Source organism: Callospermophilus lateralis, chromosome 14 (assembly GCF_048772815.1).
Source record: "Callospermophilus lateralis isolate mCalLat2 chromosome 14, mCalLat2.hap1, whole genome shotgun sequence".
NCBI classification, from domain to species: domain Eukaryota; kingdom Metazoa; phylum Chordata; class Mammalia; order Rodentia; family Sciuridae; genus Callospermophilus; species Callospermophilus lateralis.
In genome coordinates this window covers 48,522,594-48,541,051 of record NC_135318.1, presented here as the reverse complement: position 1 = coordinate 48,541,051, position 18,458 = coordinate 48,522,594, and the positions used below count along the sequence as shown (strand labels likewise).

The window sequence follows — 18,458 nt, the reverse complement described above, 5'->3', positions numbered from 1 at the left end:
CCAGCAGACTCCCTGCCCCTCCATTGTTCTTCTCTCTGCCAAAGCTCGTCTTCTGCTGGTCCACTGCCTGGCTTGCCATCCTCCAAGGCAGGCCTGTGCCGTCTTTCTCCATGCAGACTTCTCCTTGTGCCATGCATCCTGCTGGCAGCCCCAGTCCATTCTGTGGGGCAGGATGCAGAACATAGGTGCTTTGAAAGTCTGGGAGGATATTTAGGGTCTGACTTTCAGGCTGCATGAGCTCTACAATGACCCATTCCTTACAGACAGCTCTCCGACTTCTCTGATCCTTGAAACTGTCTTGTTTTTAATTTCCTTGTTAAGTTTCTGTTCTCCAGCAACATATAACCCCCTTTTTCTACTTCACTAACCTCAGTGGTAGCTCTCACCATGTTAAACAACGGTCTGATTTGGCATGGAAAAAAGCAGTCAATTGTTACCTTTAAATCTTAATGTTTTAGGCCCCGGGAACATTTGAAGTACCTATTTAATGAGAAGACTTCTGGTGAAGCATAGGTAAGATCTTCGAGGCTCTAATTGCTCCCTGGAGAAAGCTGTCAGGCTGCAGTAACCTCGTTCAGGTTGTGTACGCAGAGCAGGAGGAGCAAAACAAGGCAGAAGTAAGGGGCAGAGGCTGCAGGGGCCCGTGTCACTGAGACTTGGACTTGCCAGGATTTCCAGAGTCACGTGTTGCACCGTCTCCAGCCTGAACCTGCTAGCTGATGCTGTGCCCCTAAATGGTCAAACAAATGACTTGCTTTTTCTTGGGCTTAGTTGCCTTCTAATTTGGAATCCAAATTACAGTTCTTTCTTCTCCTCTTTCATTTAAATACAAAACCAAACCAAACCCCAAACTTTATTTCGCCTTCTAACTCCCACTTGAAGTTTTTATTTGTGCCTCATTTGTATGTTTAATTGCTACACGTATGGTTATCAAGTACCTCCTGGGTTCAGGCACTGTCCTGGTTACTGGGGATGTGCCCCTTGATTCATTGTAGATTTAGTGGCCATGAGATTAATTATTTTTTGGAGGGAGTTACCGAGGATTGAACTCAGGGGCACTTGACCACTGAGCCACATCCCCAGCCCCATTTTGTATTTTATTTAGAGACAGGGTCTCACTGAGTTGTTTAGTGTCTTGCTTTTGCTGAGACTTATGATCTTCCTGTCTCAGCCTCATGAGCTGCTGGGATTACAGGCGTGCACCACCACGCCTAGCTAATGAGATTAAGTTTTGTACAAGAAACAAGAGAACCAAGACACTCCATATGTGCTGGTTGGGCTGCCTCTTGAGGTGGAATCTCAGGAGGATGCTGGTGCGGGGGGCCAAGTTAACAGCTGCCCCCAAGTTAAGGTTGTGCATGGTAGGATGGGGAAGTTCTGTCATATAATAATAATAATAATAATAATAATAATAATAATAATACTCACTTGTGTGCTCAAAGCACATGGAACAAGAGGGACTTTGGAAATGGGGCTCAAAATGACTTTGTATTTAATTGAGACAAAAGCCCTTTGTGTGGCCTTTCTCCCTCCAGCCCATCAAAGTTAGTGTGTTCAATCTGACAGGGTCTCCGGCACACCCGGAGCTGCCTCAGGTAGAAATGCTGCCCTGTGACCAATGGCCATGCAGCCTGTGACTATTACACAGGGCCTAAGTGGGTTTGGGAGCTGTACCTTCGGAATTAAGTAAGAAAAATGAAGGCAGGAGGCAGGCATGCTGTAGCCCAGACAATTCAGTCTTCTTTTGATGTGACTGAGACCTAAATTGGGAAGTATTTGGCTGATGGTGGGGCAGATAAACGTTACGGATTTGATGTAATCCCAGACCTCAGACTTGAAACTCAGCTTGACCCTTCCCTTTGAGCACTTTTGAGCAATACTACTGGACATGTAGTAACAAGAAAGGAAACAGAGGAAAGATATCGGTTCAGCCATATGTCAAGTTGGGAGAGAAAATGACAGCGAGAGCAAGGCAGGAGATGTGCGTTGACTCTGGGGTTGAGACAACAAAAGAAAATTCTATAAAGTTAGAGCTGGTGTATCCTTTAGGAGACAAATGAACTGATGTGAGGGGAATGATGTTCCATGACAGGATTTGGGGAGGGGTTGGGAATATCAACTGGCTGTTTAGAAATCCAATATAACCATATGGTCTGGAATTAAACTTAAAATAATTAGGAATTGCACTCATGTATCCTTGCAAGCCTACGTATTGGGGAGAGTGGAGCAACTATCACTATTCCTGCCTTTCACAGGGAAAATGGAGGCACAGGAAGTTTATATGACTTGGTCAGGCTTATATAACTGGCAGCTAATTTTTGCATTTCTATTCCATTCTTCTGTAGTGATGATACCTTGAACTTGTCAAGTATGTTTGCAGTTATTACATTGTTGGACCAGCCCAATGACCCTGTAAGGAGTGGGATGGGTGAGAACCAGAGACCAGATGGGTGAGAACAGAGGACCAGAAAATGGTTAAGAATGTACTGGAACTCTCATTTCTTGAGCACTAACTTCATGCTTTGGGCTTTTTTAGATGCTGTCTCAGAAAATATGATCTTTCAGAGTTTGGTACCACTTTTCCCTGTTTTAGAGACGGGGAGGTTGAACTGCGGGGAGCGCAAGACATATGCCCAAAGCCACCAGACTAGTAAATGGTAAACTTCAGATTCAGGCTCAGATGTCTGACCCCCAAATCTGGGTGGATCCATGGCAGCAGAGGACTCTTGTCCCCTCCTATAGCCAGTCTGGATAAGTTAGCATGAAACCCTCATATTCTCTACTCCTAACCAAGCTGTTCGTACAATAACAGAGCCACAGCATGGAGAAGGAGAAGCTGAGTTTGAATTTGGCCTCTTCTACTTACCAGTGGAAGATCTGGAGTAATTACTCACTATTTCTCAGCCCCAGTTGCCCTATTTATGAAATAAATATGAAAAGCATCCCTCCCCGCCCCTCGCTGAAGACTGGTGAGAATTAATGAGGGCAACTGCTTGAGGCAGCTCTCCAGGGTGGCTTTAGCAGCTGGTGGTAGGTGTAGGGCGCATAGCCTGGTACCTGGTTCCTGATGTGGTTGTTCATGTTCCTCTGACAAGCTCCTACTCATTTCTACAGGTAGCAAACATTCTCAAAGCATTCTCAAGCTCTCTCCCTTCTCTCTTTCTTGACTTCCTCTCCTGAGTTCCTATCATGGGTGTAGAATCACTTTTTTCCCCCTAATCTGATAACAAAGGGTGAAGAATGTTCTATTAGCTTACCATGCTAACGAGTGAGAGTATCCTTGATTTCTGTATCTATCAGGGTTCCTCAAAGAAACAGGATGACAGGATGAGAGTGGGGCTGGGGATATAGCTCAGTTGGTAGAGTGCTTGCTTAGCATGCACAAGGCCATGGGTTCAATCCCCAGCACTATCCAAAAAAAAAAAAAAAAAAAAAAGAAAGAAAGAAACAGGATAAGAGGCTGGCATGCCTGAGCCTAGAGGGCTGGTAACTCTCAGGTGGAAACTGATGCTGCAGCCTGTAGCAGGATTTCTTCTTCAGGGGAACTCTAGCTTAGCCTTATAAGGCCTTCCCACTGAAGAGATGAGACCTAAAGAGATGAGACCTAGGCAGACCACTGAGGACAGTCTACTTAGAGTTAACTCCAGGGACTGAATAATTCAGCTATCAGACTGCAGGAACCTTATTTAGCTTGTGTAGCGGAGTAGGAAGAGCAAAACAAAGCAGAACTTTTAAGGGGCAGAGGCTGCAGGGGCTGATGTCAACAGGCCAACAGAGTTAAGCCTCCCACCTGTCCCAACCACAAAAAGGGTCTCTCAGCTTTCCATCACTGGCTCTGTATTCTTTGTCCCCAAATGAAGCAGGTAACATTCAGACGTTGGCCATTTAGTGATTTAAAGCTGATTTCTAGCACCAAGCTGCTTTGATATCTGGTTCAAATGATCATCAGGAAAAAAAAGAAAAAAAAAATTCTCACAGTACCCGGGGCGGGGGGTAGGGGTAGAGGTGAAAGGGCGCCAGTCATATTAAACTTGGGACACACCTTATAGGTCCCATTTTATCTTTTCTGGAGGTTGAGATATTAACACATGAATTTTTGCAGAGGAGGGGGGTACACAATTCAGCCCATTCAATCTGGTCCACACATCAGAATGCCAATAGCTTCTCCCACCCCAAGTAGGTATGACAATCAAAAATGTCTCCGGATATTGCCAAATATCCCCTAGGAGCAAAATGGACCAGATTGAGAACCACAGCTCTACAGCAGAGGTTTTGAACAGAGACTACACATTATAATCACTTGGAGAAATTAAAACAAAAACACAAAATACCCACAGGGTTTCTGATTTAATTTGCTTTGGGGTGGGGCCCAGGTTGGAATGTTTTGTAAAAGTGATTTCAAAGAATTCTAACTTGCAGCCGGGGATGAGAGGCCTCCAGGACTGGGAGAGTGAACAAGAGAGACATTAAATAATAAATTTCACAATTCGAGTTAAAAAGCACAATTAAGATTGTACTGTGCATACTGTTTTGTAATATTTTATTTAAGTGTAGGGTTGGGAATATAGCTCAGTGGTAGAGCACTTGACTAGCATGCATAAGACCCTGGGTTCCATGTCTAGGACCACAAAACAACCAACCAACCAAACAAACAAATGAACAAACAAACAAACAAAAAGTATAGCTGGATATTTTTCTGTGTCATTAAATAATCTATCATAAAAACTTCCATGGGTATACAGCTAAATATATTGTAAGTTATACACTCAAGATCCTACTGTATACTCTAGAGCGTTCTAACTCTATGGAAGTAATACAGCAAAGAATATTCTTGAATGCACATCTTTGTAAGCAGTGTCAATTATTTTCTTAAGGTAAAATTTGAGAGGTAGAAAACCTGGGCCAAAGGGGTGAACATTTGTGTTTTTTGATACGTATTACTGAATTGCTCTCCAGAAGTGTTATATGGATGGATGTACAATTCTGCCAACAGAGTTTATAAAAAGATTATTACCTGATGTCTTCATCAGCCTTGGGTATTTCAGTTTTTGAAATAACAAAATATGGTATCTTGTTTTAATTTGAATTTCTTTGGTTATTATTAAAACTACCCCCTCACAAATGCTATATTATTTACATCTTTCCTTTTGTGAATTGCTTGTGATATTTGTTCTTTTTTTAAACAATATTTTATTTATTTATAGATTTGCAATAACTGGTTCAGACTATTAATTACTTTTTACATGTTACAAATAGTTTTTGTCCAGTTATTTTTTGCCTTTAATGTTTATGTCATTTTATATTTAAAAGTAACTTTTACATAGTTCAGTCTATTAAGATGTCTGCCCTTCTTCCCCCCCACTTTCCTTCCTTCCTCCCTAATTATATTCATAGAAAAATTTCCATATCAATGATCAGATCAATATTCATCTACACTTTTTGTTCTTTTATTATTTTTTTTAACATTTGACTTTAAAAATCCATTTGGAATGGCATGCTATATGAGATAAGAATTGAATTTATGTTTTATTCCAAATAGTTACGCAGTTTGCCTAGAGTCACCTTAAAATTTTATCTTTTTTTTTTTTTTTTTGGCTTTTCATAAGAACTTTATTTTTCAAAAAGAGGGAAGAATCCAAAGTATTAAAATAATCCTCTAATCTTTGTTTGGGGGCGAAGGACAGGATGACAAAATTAGTCATATAAAAATTTCGAGCATAACTGGTGCAGATACTCCTTCTGCTTGGTGGAAACATCCTGAAATTTGTATTTCCTGTCTGCCACTCAGGTTCCACTGTATCGTAGGCTCTGTGCACCTCCAGTACAGGGACAGGCTGCAGGTGTCTGCAATGCTCACTTACCTATTCCACAAATGCACACAAAAGGCCAGTTTTCCGAGTCCATTTTAATCTTGTTTCTGATGAGAATGCTTTAAAGAAGAGCTGCCCCTTTTCTAAAATTCCAAGTCTTTCTTTTTGAAGATGACTATGTGTGGGAGAAATGCAAGGAAGTGTGGAAAAATGGATTAGGGATGATGGCGCTAGTACCAACCACATACCAAGGGAGACCTTACCTCACTGAGGTGATAAAAAGCAACCAGGGTTTCTCCTTGCTGTTCACAGGGGGAAACTGCACCTCTGCTTCTATCACTGAAGGGAGCTGGACGAGGCAGAGCCAAGTCCTTATCTGTAGCAGTTATTTCCTTAGTGAAGGAGTGGGATGGAAACAAACATTAGCCAAGACCGAGAGTCCCAACTGAGCCCAGAAGCATCTAGGTGCACTTTCCAATGGCAGATCCTTCTAGGGAATGGGAGACAGGATCCGGCTTCTCCGTAGAGATTCTTAAGGCTGGAGGAACTGTGATGACTTCTTGGATGTTCCTGGTTTCCTGGATCTTTTCAGTTGGTGTTTCTCTGGGGAACAGGGAGGTTCTCGTGAAGATACTTCAAACTGCCATGCTCTGAGAAGTCTGAGACCACATGGTCTTGCCCTCGAAGAAGCCACTTAGTAGTAAGGAGTCCTTCAAGGCCTACTGGTCCTCGGGCATGGATTCGTGACGTGCTGATTCCCACTTCAGCTCCTAGTCCAAAACGGTAGCCATCAGAGAAGCGGGTGCTGGCATTCCAGAATACACAGGCACTATCTACATGCTGGAGGAAGAACTCTGCTGTGTTTTCATTCTCTGTGACGATGACATCCGTGTGGGAGCTGCCATACTTGTGGATGTGGTCAATGGCTTCCTGGACGCTGTCCACCACTTCAATGCACAATTCCAGGTCCCCATACTCTGTTCGAAGTGACTTCACTTCTGAAGGGCTAAAGGTCAGATAGGAGGCAAACTTGGGCCCTGCATGAATTTTCACCTGTTCCACTCTTAACATGTCAATGATCTGGTCAAATAACGGTGTTCTCAGCAGATCCCGGTGGATTAACAAAGTCTCCAAAGCATTACAGGCGGCTGGATATTCACATTTAGAGTCTCTGACCAGTCTTGAGACCTTATCCACACTGGCCTCTGAATCCACATACAGGTGGCAGATCCCTTCACTGTGTCCCATCACTGGTATCCCCTTGGCAGCTTTCTGAATGTCTCTGACGAGCTGGGAAGAGCCACGTGGAATGATCAGATCTATCAATTTGTCTAGGCGGCAAAGATCTTCAACTTCTTCTCTGGTATTCACCAGCTGTACGGCCTCTTTGACTCCATGGATTGAGAGGGCCTCCTGCGTCAGGAGGTGGAGAATCCGGTTGCTGTGTGCAGCCTCCTTCCCTCCTTTGAGTAATAAGCCATTACCACTTGCAATAGCCAAGGCTGCCACCTGGGGTAGACAGTCGGGGCGAGATTCAAAGATCACCAGTAGAACACCAATTGGGACTGTCACTTGCTCTAGCTCCAGGTTTTTGGCAATTCGGGTCCTGCGTAAAACACGTCCCACACTGTCCTGCGAGGAAGCTGCGATCTGCCGTAGTCCGATGGCCAGGCTGTTCAGTTTAGACGTGGAGAGGCTTAGACGCTTTAGCAGAGGGGCTGCAAGTCTCCCCTCTGCCTCCTCCAGGTCTTTTTTGTTGGCCAACAGGATCTCATCCCGCTGGTCTGTCAACAGATCTGCCAGATGATGGATAATTTCTGCTCTCTGCTCAGGTTCTAACGTGGCCAACGTCCTTCCTCCAGATCGAGCCATTTCGCCCTGCTGCTCAACAGTCGGGCCTGCAGGCTTTACTTCTGAAAAAAAAGTGCCAACTTTCTTTCCTTCCACGATGTCTGTGATGACATGTCCAGACACCTTTGGGTGGGTTCCATTGGCAATAACAACAGAAGTGCCACCTTGCAAAGCCCAGAGGGCTGCTTTCACCTTGGCTTCCATGCCGCCCATCCCTACTCTAGACTTGGTTCCAAATGTCACAGACTGCTGGTCTCCAGGATAAAATATATCAATGAGCTTTGCATCATCTGACCCTGGGGGGCTGTCAAAGAGGCCTTCTACATCTGAAAGAACAATCAACAGGTCAGTTTTCATTTCCACAGCCAGGCGGGCGGCCAGGCTATCATTATCTTTAACACTAATAACATTTACCCCCTGGAGATCACTGTTGGGTTCAGCTGGGGGGACAACAGCATCATTTGTGTTGACAATGGGGACGATGTTCATCCGGAGGAGCTCATGAAGGGTCCCATTGAGGTTCCGGCGTTTCTGCTCATCATGGAAATCCAAGTTGGTCACTAAAATCTGGGCAGCACAGATGCTGTATTGGGTAAACATGGCCTCATACAAGGCCATCAGCCCACTCTGACCCGCAGCTGCACAGGCTCGTGCCTCTAAGACTGGAATTGCCATCTCTTTCAGCTGGTTCTGCCCTGAGTGGAGGGCCTGCCGCACACTTTGAGACAAAAGGATCTCATGGCGTAAGCGCTGCTTGCCAAAGGCTACGGCTCCACTGGTTACCAATATCATCTCTCGGCCCTGATTCTGCAGCACTGATACCTGCTCAACAATAGACGCAAGGCGCCCCAGTGCCAGGCCACACTCATCCCCTCGGGTCACCACGGCACTGCCGAGTTTCACCACGATTCTCTTGGCATGCTTCAGCTCACTGCGGTGGGCAAAAGACTTGCCATGGGTACGACTGAGGGGTACAGTGATAAAGGGGATGTTGCTCCAATAACGAACATGTCTGATGGCTGAAGGCTGGACACGATGAGATCTGGAGACAGCTATGGACTTGACCCAGGGCAGGAGATGGTTGAAGGACTGGGACCCAGAGCGGTAAACTTGACTCAACATGCTGAGAGATGGTTTGAGAGATGAAGTATCTGCTTGGCCAAAGCCGCCAGGCCCGCACTCCCCTGGGTCTGATGAAAATTTTATCTTTTTTTGTGGATTGAAATATCACTTTTCTAGACTAAATTCTGAACTGATTGGGCTTGTTTTGGTGTTTTCTGTTCTGTTCTTTGTTTTATTTATTAGATTTATAATTTGTCTTGGCAGCCTAAATTCAAGTTTGCCTTGTTCTTTTTTTTGACAAAGATTTTTTCCAGAAGAATTTTTGAAATCCAGAACCTCTTTTTATTTTTTTGGATTCCAAAATTTTTCATCGTGATTTTGAATAAATGTTCATTAACCTGCACTGAATTATACAGCTTTCCAACATTAAATATTTCCCTTCAGAGGGCTGAGGCTGTGGCTCAGTGGTAGAGCACCTGCTTTGCACATGTGAGGCACTGGGTTCAATCCTCAGCACCAAATAAAAATAAATAAATAAAGATGCTGTGTCCATCTACAACTAATATATATATATATATATATATATATATATATATATATATATATATATATATAATGATATAGCACGTGTCTTCTAGTTTGAAATTTCTCTGTGAACCTTCGTAAAGGGTCATTTTTCTCTATAAAAATCCTGCACATTTCTTGTTAAATCCTTTTGTTTTTGTTGTTAATAGAAATGGAATCCTTTACCCATTATATTTTCTAGGTGGTTATTGTTGCTATTTAAAAAGTTGTTGTTTTAGATATACATAGTCTGTATTTGTCTAGTTTACTAGATAATTAGTTGCAATGGATGATTATCTTAACTTTCCTGTGTGACTATAGGTTATGGAAATAATGTTAATTTGGTCTCCTTTTCAATAATTGCATTTCTTATGTCTTCTTGTCTTACTGCATTGGCTAAATGTCTAGGGGAAAAAAAAATTCGCCTACAGTGGGAATAATGAATGTGCTTACCCTGTCCTTGATGTATTTTGATCTTCTTACCTATACTAACATGTGATTGGCCAAAATTTGCTAAGAATATTTATTGAGCTGTCTTTGTCATTGCTAGACTTTTGCACTGGAATTATGATAATTTTGCAAAATAGACTAGGGGCTTTCAAAAATTATAGTGTGGAATGTTTTATATAGTAATAATAGGATTGTCAATTTCTTGAAATTTTCGAACTATTTGCTCATAAAATCTTCTTCTTTTTATAAAATCTTCTGAATCAAATCCCTTGAAAGTCTTTCCTAATTTCTTCCTTGGCATTTATTTGTTTGCTTCTTTTGGATATAAATTTGGTAATCTTAACAAGCTCAGTGCCACATGTGTGTACTGCCAGCTACTCAGGAGGCTGAGGCAGGAGGATCTCTTGAGCTCAATGAGTTCAAGATTAGCCTGGGCAACACAGTGAGACCCTACCAAAAAAAAAATCAGTTTTTAAAAATTTGATAATCTATATTTTTCTTTGAAAATTATCTATTTTACAGAGATTTAAAAAAATTGCTGTTTGACACAAGAGATTCTTATCTTTTTCTATGTAGAATTCCTCAGATCTTCCTCACTACCCTCTGGATACAATCTTAGATCCTTAACATTGAAAACAAATCATTTAGGATTAAGCCTGTCTCCATTTTTCTAGCCTAGACTTTTGCCATCAGCCCCCTTTCCCACCAGCAGTAGTAAAAATATTTTCATGTCTGAGGATTATATACATTTTTACTCTTAGTTTTGAACATTTTAGTTTTTGTCTTGAACTTATTTGAGATTCACTCTTCTTTTTTTAAAAAAATACTTTGTTTTGCTTTTGATAATTATTTCATTTCTTCAAAATCATTTGATTTAAAATTTTAGTTTATTTTTATCCTTTTAAAAATCACTGATGGAGATATTAAAGGCTATATATAATTCCTCTGATTCCAGACTTGAGAGTATTTCAAAAATTCATGTATAAAATTTTCTATATAGCCTAGAATTGCACTTTTTTCTCATTAATGAAAAGTTAATGATGAGTGAGTTTTTAAATTTTCAAGGAGCTGGGAATATTTTGGGAGGGTATGATAATCTTTGTTAGTAATTTCTAGATGTGTTCTAAGGTAAGTTGAAGATGTGATTTAAACAATTTTCACTTTTTTTTGGAATTAATTGTCACTATTTTTTTTTTATTAGGGTCTCTTTAAAATGCAAATCTTAGTATGTTCTTTTTCTGTGTAAAATTCCTCAGATCTCCCTCACTACCCTCAGGACACAATCTTAGATCCTTATCATTGAAAGCAAGTCTTTCAGAATTTAGCTTGTCTCCATTTTTCTAGCCTTGTCATTTGCCATCAGCCCCTTCTCTGTAGTGCTAGTCACCTGCTACCATCCTCTTCCTTAGATAGATAGCCATAAAGTTGGAAACCCCTGCTTTGGGCATACTTTTTGTGTAGCCCTCTAGTTCAGCATTTATATTTATGGCAGTCATGCCTGCATCTCTATCATTCTGTTAGTCAACTCCATAGGGTCCTGGTCACTTTGCATTTTCAGTGTTGAGATCAGTGCCTAGTATATACCTGGCATCAGTACCTATTGGCTGAATTGACCTTGAATGATGGATGAGCCCCGCTGGCTAAGGGGGCTGGGACTATAGGACCCGTTTTTAGATAAACCAGTTGACACTACTGATCCACAGCAAAAGATCAGGCACAAGGCGGTATTTTTAAAACAAAATGAAGTATGTGTTCTGTATTGGTGATGATTTATTGTCATTTATTGACAGGATTCAAGGTAATTCTATTTGGTGGTGCTAGTACATGGACGTGGACTTGTCCTAAAGTTGTGAGGAGGTGGGGGAACAGCAGGTCCTTCGCTGCAGTCAGCAAGCAGTCAGACCACAATTTGCTCTGGCACATTGTCACACCGACTCTCAGGCCCTCAGCTTCCACATCTGTCAGGAGAGGACATTGGGCTTCTAATGGCTAAAACAGGCATCTTTGGTAACTGGCAAGAAAAAAATAACTCACAACACCCAAAGAAGGCACATTTTTATATTTTAGGGTTAATTTTTAAAACTATTTAGATTCCTGATATAGAATGCTGAGTTTTGTATACTGCACATTTTTTATTTTTCAGCAGAAAGGGTTTAATTAGGTTTTCAAAATGTCTATGTTCCAGAAAAGCATAAGAGGCATCTTCTTAGAGAGATTCCAAACTTGAGGGTCATAAGTCCTGTTGAAATATGGGAGAAGTCTTAAGACCTTTTCCTGTCAATCTTCCCCATCATATCATCCTCTCAACTGTCAGTCAATCTAACATTTCTAGATCAACTTCCATTGAATGCATTCTGTTCTTCCAATGAGGAGAAAACAGAAAAGGAAATGATACTGTCCCTGACTTTATGTGTGTGTATGTTTGTGGTTAGCAAATAAGACTTCTGGTACAAGGCAAATACATTGTTTGTATTACTTTGAATATTGACAAATGATGAGAAAAAAAATTTAACAAGTACCTAGAGACATGCTTAAAACAAGAGGATAAATTTCCATCAGTCAGATATGGAGGGTTTCCGAAAGACAATTTAATATATTGTCCATACTGGGCTTTAAAGGCTTGAGTTGGTTGGTTGGTGGAGAAAGGGACTAGAATTGGACTAACCCATGGGCTCAGGCTGGAATTCCATTACCCTAAAAGCCTGGGTCTAGAGTTACACACACTGTATAAAGCTAAGGCCTGGAAACACATTCTCTTCATTAAAGGTAGGAGGGGGTAGCTGAAACACCTTGCTTTTATTCCCATGATTGTGGCTAAGGGTCTGAGGAGTGCTAGCCAGAGTGACAGGATTTGGGTGTGATGCTGTATCCCAGGGCCAGAGCATAAGAACAAATGCAAATACAATGTGTGTGTGCGTGTGTGTGTGTGTGTGTGTATGTATGTATGTATGTATGTATCTCCAATGTGTGTGTGTGTGTATGTATCTACTCCATAAAAGATCCCTTTTTTACAAAGTGTGTAGAAAGTTCAACACTATGAAAGATAAATAGCAAAGTCATCAAATGGATGAATCAATACCCAAGAAAAAGAGGTAAACAAAACCTTTAAATTCAACCTAAATGTTTTCAATGATGAGGGAGGACATATAAATGGTGAAATAAGAATATAAGACAATGAAACAAGAACAGGTGGTTATAAAAAGATTAGAAACTTTGAAAATTAAGGAATAATTAATAAAAATGAAAAAGAACTTAATCTGTGGGTATATAGTTAACAAACCATGCAAAAATGAATAGCTTAAAATGATAAAACACTTATTATCTCACAATTTCTTTGTACCAGGAATTCAGGAATGACTTAACTGGCTGATTTTAGTTTAGGGTCTTTCACGAAGTTATAGTTAAGATAGCAGCCAGATCTGCAGTCATCTATCTGAAAGCTTGAGTAGGGTTGGAGAGTCAGCTTCTAAGGTGTCTCACTCATGTGGTTACTGGCAAAAGACCTCCGTTCTTCCCCATGGGGGTCCTCCGTAGTACGGCTTGGTGTGTCCTCTTGACATGGCAGCTGGTTTTCCTTTGGAGCAAGTGATCCTAGAGACAGTAGGAGTAAGAAAGCCACAAGGTTTTTATGACCAAGTCTCTGAATTTATACACTGTCACTTCTACCCCATTCTATTCATTCAATGGTATTCACTAAAGCAAGTCTTAACTCATGAGGAGCCGAATTAGACTTCATTTCTTGGAGGAAGGATTATAAAAGAATTTGCAGGTATACTTTAAACCATGGGTCCAATAGTATATTGTACACAGCAAAAAAATGAGTTAAGAAACAAAAAGACTGAGCCAAGGAAATGTCCTAAGATGCATCAAAAAGAAACCATGAAAAGAAAGTGCAGAGATCTGGGGGACACATAAACAAAACAAAAAACAAACAAACAATAACAACAACAACAACAACAGAAAAAAAATAACCAAATAGAGAAGAGGATGTGGAAGCAATAGTTGAGGGTGTCATGGCTAAGAATTCCCGAAGATTAAAGATAGTATTTCCCAGATGAAAATTTTCATCAGGGTTGGGCAGTCTAAAAGTTAGCCATCTGTACAAAGTAGTCAGATTGACAAAAGAGTCGTAGAAAAAAGTGCTTCAAGGAAGTGAAGGGCCAGCGACTGTTAGGGCTGGGGTGATCAGAAAGTCCCTGGGTGAGAGTGGAAAGGCAGGGTCTGGTGCACTGGGGGAATTTCGAGTTAGGAGGGCAGACTGTGCTCAGTAGAAAGGGACCCACTGCATTAGGTAACCATGCCAATGCCTTCTACTGACCTTCAGCTGACCTTGGGGCAGCTCCTTCCCCACGTCTGTTTGTTACCAGCAAAATCCTAACAAAGTGAGGAAGGCAGCCCCGGAGCTTTGAAACTCAGGATACAATGTCAAGGCCTGAAGACACCATGCTTGTCCCCATGTGGATAAAGTCCCTTTCTGCCCCAGGCTCCTCTCTCTAGCTCTTGGGACTCAAATGTCAAAATGCTGCAACCCAATGAAGATATTTTCCTCCTGCACCAAGGCCTGACTTGCACACGCCTGTTTGTTTTCACCCCCCAAAGCTGTAATTAGTAGTCAGGCTTGGTTTTCCCTGCAGACTCAGGGACAGGAATAAGTGTTAATTTGAACATTTGCAACTAACAAATGTCTTCCCATTGGCCTCCCGCACAAGTTAGCAGTTTTGAGAGATGCTGGATGCCTTGAGGAAGGCAGAGGGTGGGGCAGGGTGGGTGGGAAGTGGCAGGAAGGCAGGAGCTGGCATTATCCAGCCCTGGATGTACTGACATCATCACCAGGCCAAGGCTGGGCCAGTGGCAGCTTATAAGCAAGTGACAGTGGTGGTGGGAAGGGATAGGAGGCAGGTATCCATCCCCACGCCATCCCAGAAGAGGGGGACAACATTCCTTACACAGGGAGTAAAACATTTAGCTGGAAAAAAAATGGTCCCTTTAAGAGAGAAAACATTATGGGGGGGGGGGGTGGGATTCTTTTTAGCCAGGCACTGTGATTGACCCCATGAGAAATTTTTCTTAGGGTCAAACCTTTGCCCTTTGCATCCTGGTCTCCCGCCCGCAGGCTGAGGCTGCCTGGATATATGTCTCTATACTGAGGTCACGATTGTCTAGGGTTCAACAAAGTGGAGTCTAAGGAAAGAAGTCTGTGGGGAGAAGAGGGGAGAAAAAATAATGGCCAGGAGCACAATTCCATCTGCTGCATGGACTTTCCCAGTGGGTTCGTGGTCCATCCCTATTCTTTTTCTCCCTCCTGTTGTAGTTTTCTGGTCCGCACTCCCCCCACCCCCGCCCCACCCCCAGCATCCTGGTTGAATTTGAAAACTGGTTTAAGAGAGGACATCATCCACTTTTTCCTCTCTTCAAGGGGGGAAAAGTCTGCAAAAACATCCATCAGGACGGAGAGTTATTCTCTTTGGTTTCATTTCCTACCCCTGGGAAAGAAGGATAAGAGAGAGGATACGGCTTTGTCCCCCTACCCCTTTGTCTCACTGTCTCATTTGTCTCTCTCAGTCACTCCATCTCATTCTTCATCTCTCCCCATCTCTCTTTTTTTGAGGAGGGTACCAGGGATTGAACTCAGGGGTACTCAACCACTGACCCACATCCACAGCCCTATTTTGTATTTTACTTAGAGACAGGGTCTCACTGAGTTGCTCAGCGCCTCACTGTGGCTGAGGCTGGCTTTGAACTTGCGATCCTCTTGACTTAGCCTCTGAAGCTGCTGGGATTACAGGCACACACCACCGCACCAGGTACCTGTCTCTTTTTATACCTGTGGATTTGGGTCTTTCTCTTCAACTAGAGTCTCTACATAACCAATTGCACTTGATAAATCAGTGAGGCATTCAGCATCCTGGGCCAGTCACAATCTAACGGTCCACTCAGCAGTCACTCATCAGTTGGATTTTCCACTTTGTTTTAGCACCCCTAGGCCTTGTGCACACTGAGTCATTTCGCTTCTCTTAGCTCTCTGGATAATCTTTTAGTTTAGGGACCCTGTGCAGACCACAAACCGGGCTCAGGCAGCAGACAGAGACCTGACCTCTTTTTATGTATTTATGTCGAAGGGGCATCTGTAGGATAGCCTAGTTTTCAGGCCAATAGTTTTGCAATAGTGGCATGTGAGTAGGTACATATGTTGTGTGTGTACACGTGCATACACGCAGCATGGTACTGGGACTTATTAGGGGGATTGTATTTCATTCTGATGGAGAAATACGAAAGTCTTGGGGAAAAAAAAATAAAACTTTTCCTGTCTTCTTGTTTGTGAGAGAAGGAAATTGGTGATATTTCCAGCAACTAGAGAAGCCCTTCCTAGAGCACGCAGAGCCAAAGCAGTCAGATGGCACATGTGGGCAGGGGATTCAGCAAAGAGAGTCGTCTTTCGGGTAAAGGAATAAGGGCTCAGAAAAGGGCGGGTGACCTTGTGAGGGCTGGAAGCTCATGATGGCACGAGGCTGGTGGACCCTTCTCTCTTGGAACTGGACCCAGCTGCAGGGTGATTCAGGGACAAGGCAGGAAGACTCTGTCAAGTGAACACTGGGGGGAATGTGTGCCACATTGAAGTGAAATCCATGGCTTTCTTGAGTTCTGTGAGGATGTGTGGCCAAGGCTGATGCTCAGCTTTTCAGTGAGTGCGATCAGCATGCATTGAAGTTTTAGAGAAAGACTCATGATTTCCAAATTGCTGAATCTTTTTCAGCAATACGGGGTGGGGGGCTGGTGACATGTGAGGGCTCTGGGTGGACAGTGATCTGTGGGAAACCCAAGGGAAGAAGGTTAAGACTGGCTGCCTGGAGATCAGAGATGGTGTTCCTGCTGATTGAACACAGGAGAACCCTGCTGGGTAGCATCTTAGCCTGGCCCTGGGACACAGATTTACTGGCAGCTAAGTAGGGAAAGATGTTTGCCAGATTCTTGCCTCATATACAACAGTAACCCAGAATCTTGGCATTTAACCCCATGGATATTTGCACAATGACCTAGGTCTTTATTACTGTGTTAATCCTCAACAAAATTGCAAAGTAGGTGAATGTTACTTTGGTGCCTTCGGCTTCTGGACTCTCCCCTCCTTCTATGACTTGGCCTCCACCTCTGCTCACCCCTTGGGTCCTTTCCTCCCTCTCAACCTGATGCCCAGGGCTCCTTGCCCTCCGTCCCATAAGGATTCTCTGAAGAACACAGCTCTCAATCAGTCACATTTGGTTATCTTCCCCAAGAATGTGGGCATCTCTTTATGTTCCGAAAGGCTTTGTTCTTCATGGAGGGATAGACTGTGAGTTCCACAGGGACCGATGTTTTCATTACTTTCGATTGTTGTCACATCCCAAGGAGCTAGAACAGTGCCTGACGGATGATAGGTGATCAATAGATTTTTACTGAATGAATGAATCAACGGAGTGAATTCAAGCAAGCTTTTTCTTGTGAGTGTGTGTGTGGGGGAGTGGCTAGAAATGGGAAGGCACTGAAATCACCCGTGGTCTCCAAGGTCTCACATATGGGCTCCTCTGTCCCTGCAGGAGGTAATCCCTTAAATAACTTTTAAAGATGTAGCTTTCTTCTGTCAGACTCTCTGGGACACTAAAATCCTCTGCTTTGGTTTCTGGCAAACTTTCCATACTTTCAGGGCAAAGATGGTTTCCTTTCCCACTCTCCCAGGCCCTCGGCTTCATTACCGTGACCTCTCGTAGCATGGTGGTCAATGCCTCACGTTCATTCGCCCCAGGGGGATAACAAAGCTGCATATGCAATGTCCACCTCTGTCCTCATGGCGTCAGGAACAGAACAGCATCTTCCCTCTCACAAATCTCCAGTGCAGGCATCTCCTTTGCACGGCTCACTGCTTAATAGTAAAATCGATCTGCTTCTGGGCAGGGGTGTGGGGCCTGGTGACTTGGCCTTAAACAAAGTCATGCCTGCAAAGGACAATTGCCCAGAGCTGTCCCTCTCTGAGGTCTGCCCCTTGTTAAGGTGTGAGATGGAAAGTTGACAATGGAATTAAATATTTGGGGTTGGTTGGAGAGCTATTTTTAATAAGTGCAAGGGATTGTGGTATTCCTTGTTTGGACCATCTTCAATTTGCCAGGGAGCTCTGTGGATGGAAAATATGAGCCAAAGGCCCGAGGTGGAAAGGAAATATACATGATCTGGACCCATGCAACTGTTCCAAGCTGCTGGGGGTTTGAGTTCTGTGCGTATTAGGGATGGCTCTTCCTTTATTCCTAGACATCTCCTCTCCCACCTTTCAGCAGGCGGTAAATGCCCATCAGCACCCCGGTCTGTAGGACCATCCCAGCCAGCTGTACCATCCACAGTGTATTGTATACATAATGCAACACCATTAACTGTAACGCTGTCATACGGCAGAAAGAGCACTTGGGAAGCGCTGGAAGAAAGGCAGGAATCTGCTGACCGGTGGGCTCTCTTTTATAAAATCATAAACTCAAACCTGCATTTCTCTGAAAGCAAGAAAAACCACCCATCCACCTTTTGATTACACTTTTACACAAATTAATGTCATTTTCTTTTCCACCAGTATTGACTGCAGGGTTCAATTTGGTCCAGCCGGCGCTGGGTAACAGGAAGTATGCTAAGAACAGCCGAGATAACAGCATCCCTCTTGAGGAAGAAGGTTCTCTGAGGAGATTGAGAGGAAGGGGAAAGAAGATA

General features: G+C 43.0%; 1 protein-coding gene across 1 annotated transcript; it reads right to left on the bottom strand.

Moving 5' to 3' along the window:
- Nucleotides 1–5,605: 5,605 nt before the first annotated feature.
- Nucleotides 5,606–8,844, bottom strand: LOC143637872 (delta-1-pyrroline-5-carboxylate synthase). The gene has a single exon (XM_077105182.1). The coding sequence runs from the start codon at nucleotides 8,781–8,783 to the stop codon at nucleotides 6,399–6,401; it is 2,385 nt and encodes a 794-aa protein (XP_076961297.1). The 5' UTR covers nucleotides 8,784–8,844; the 3' UTR covers nucleotides 5,606–6,398.
- Between the last annotated feature and the right edge of the window lie 9,614 nt (nucleotides 8,845–18,458).

What these genes read in the sequence shown, in the direction of transcription:
- LOC143637872 (XM_077105182.1), bottom strand. Translation starts at nt 8,783, where the DNA reads ATGTTGAGTCAAGTTTACCGCTCTGGGTCCCAGTCCTTCAACCATCTC.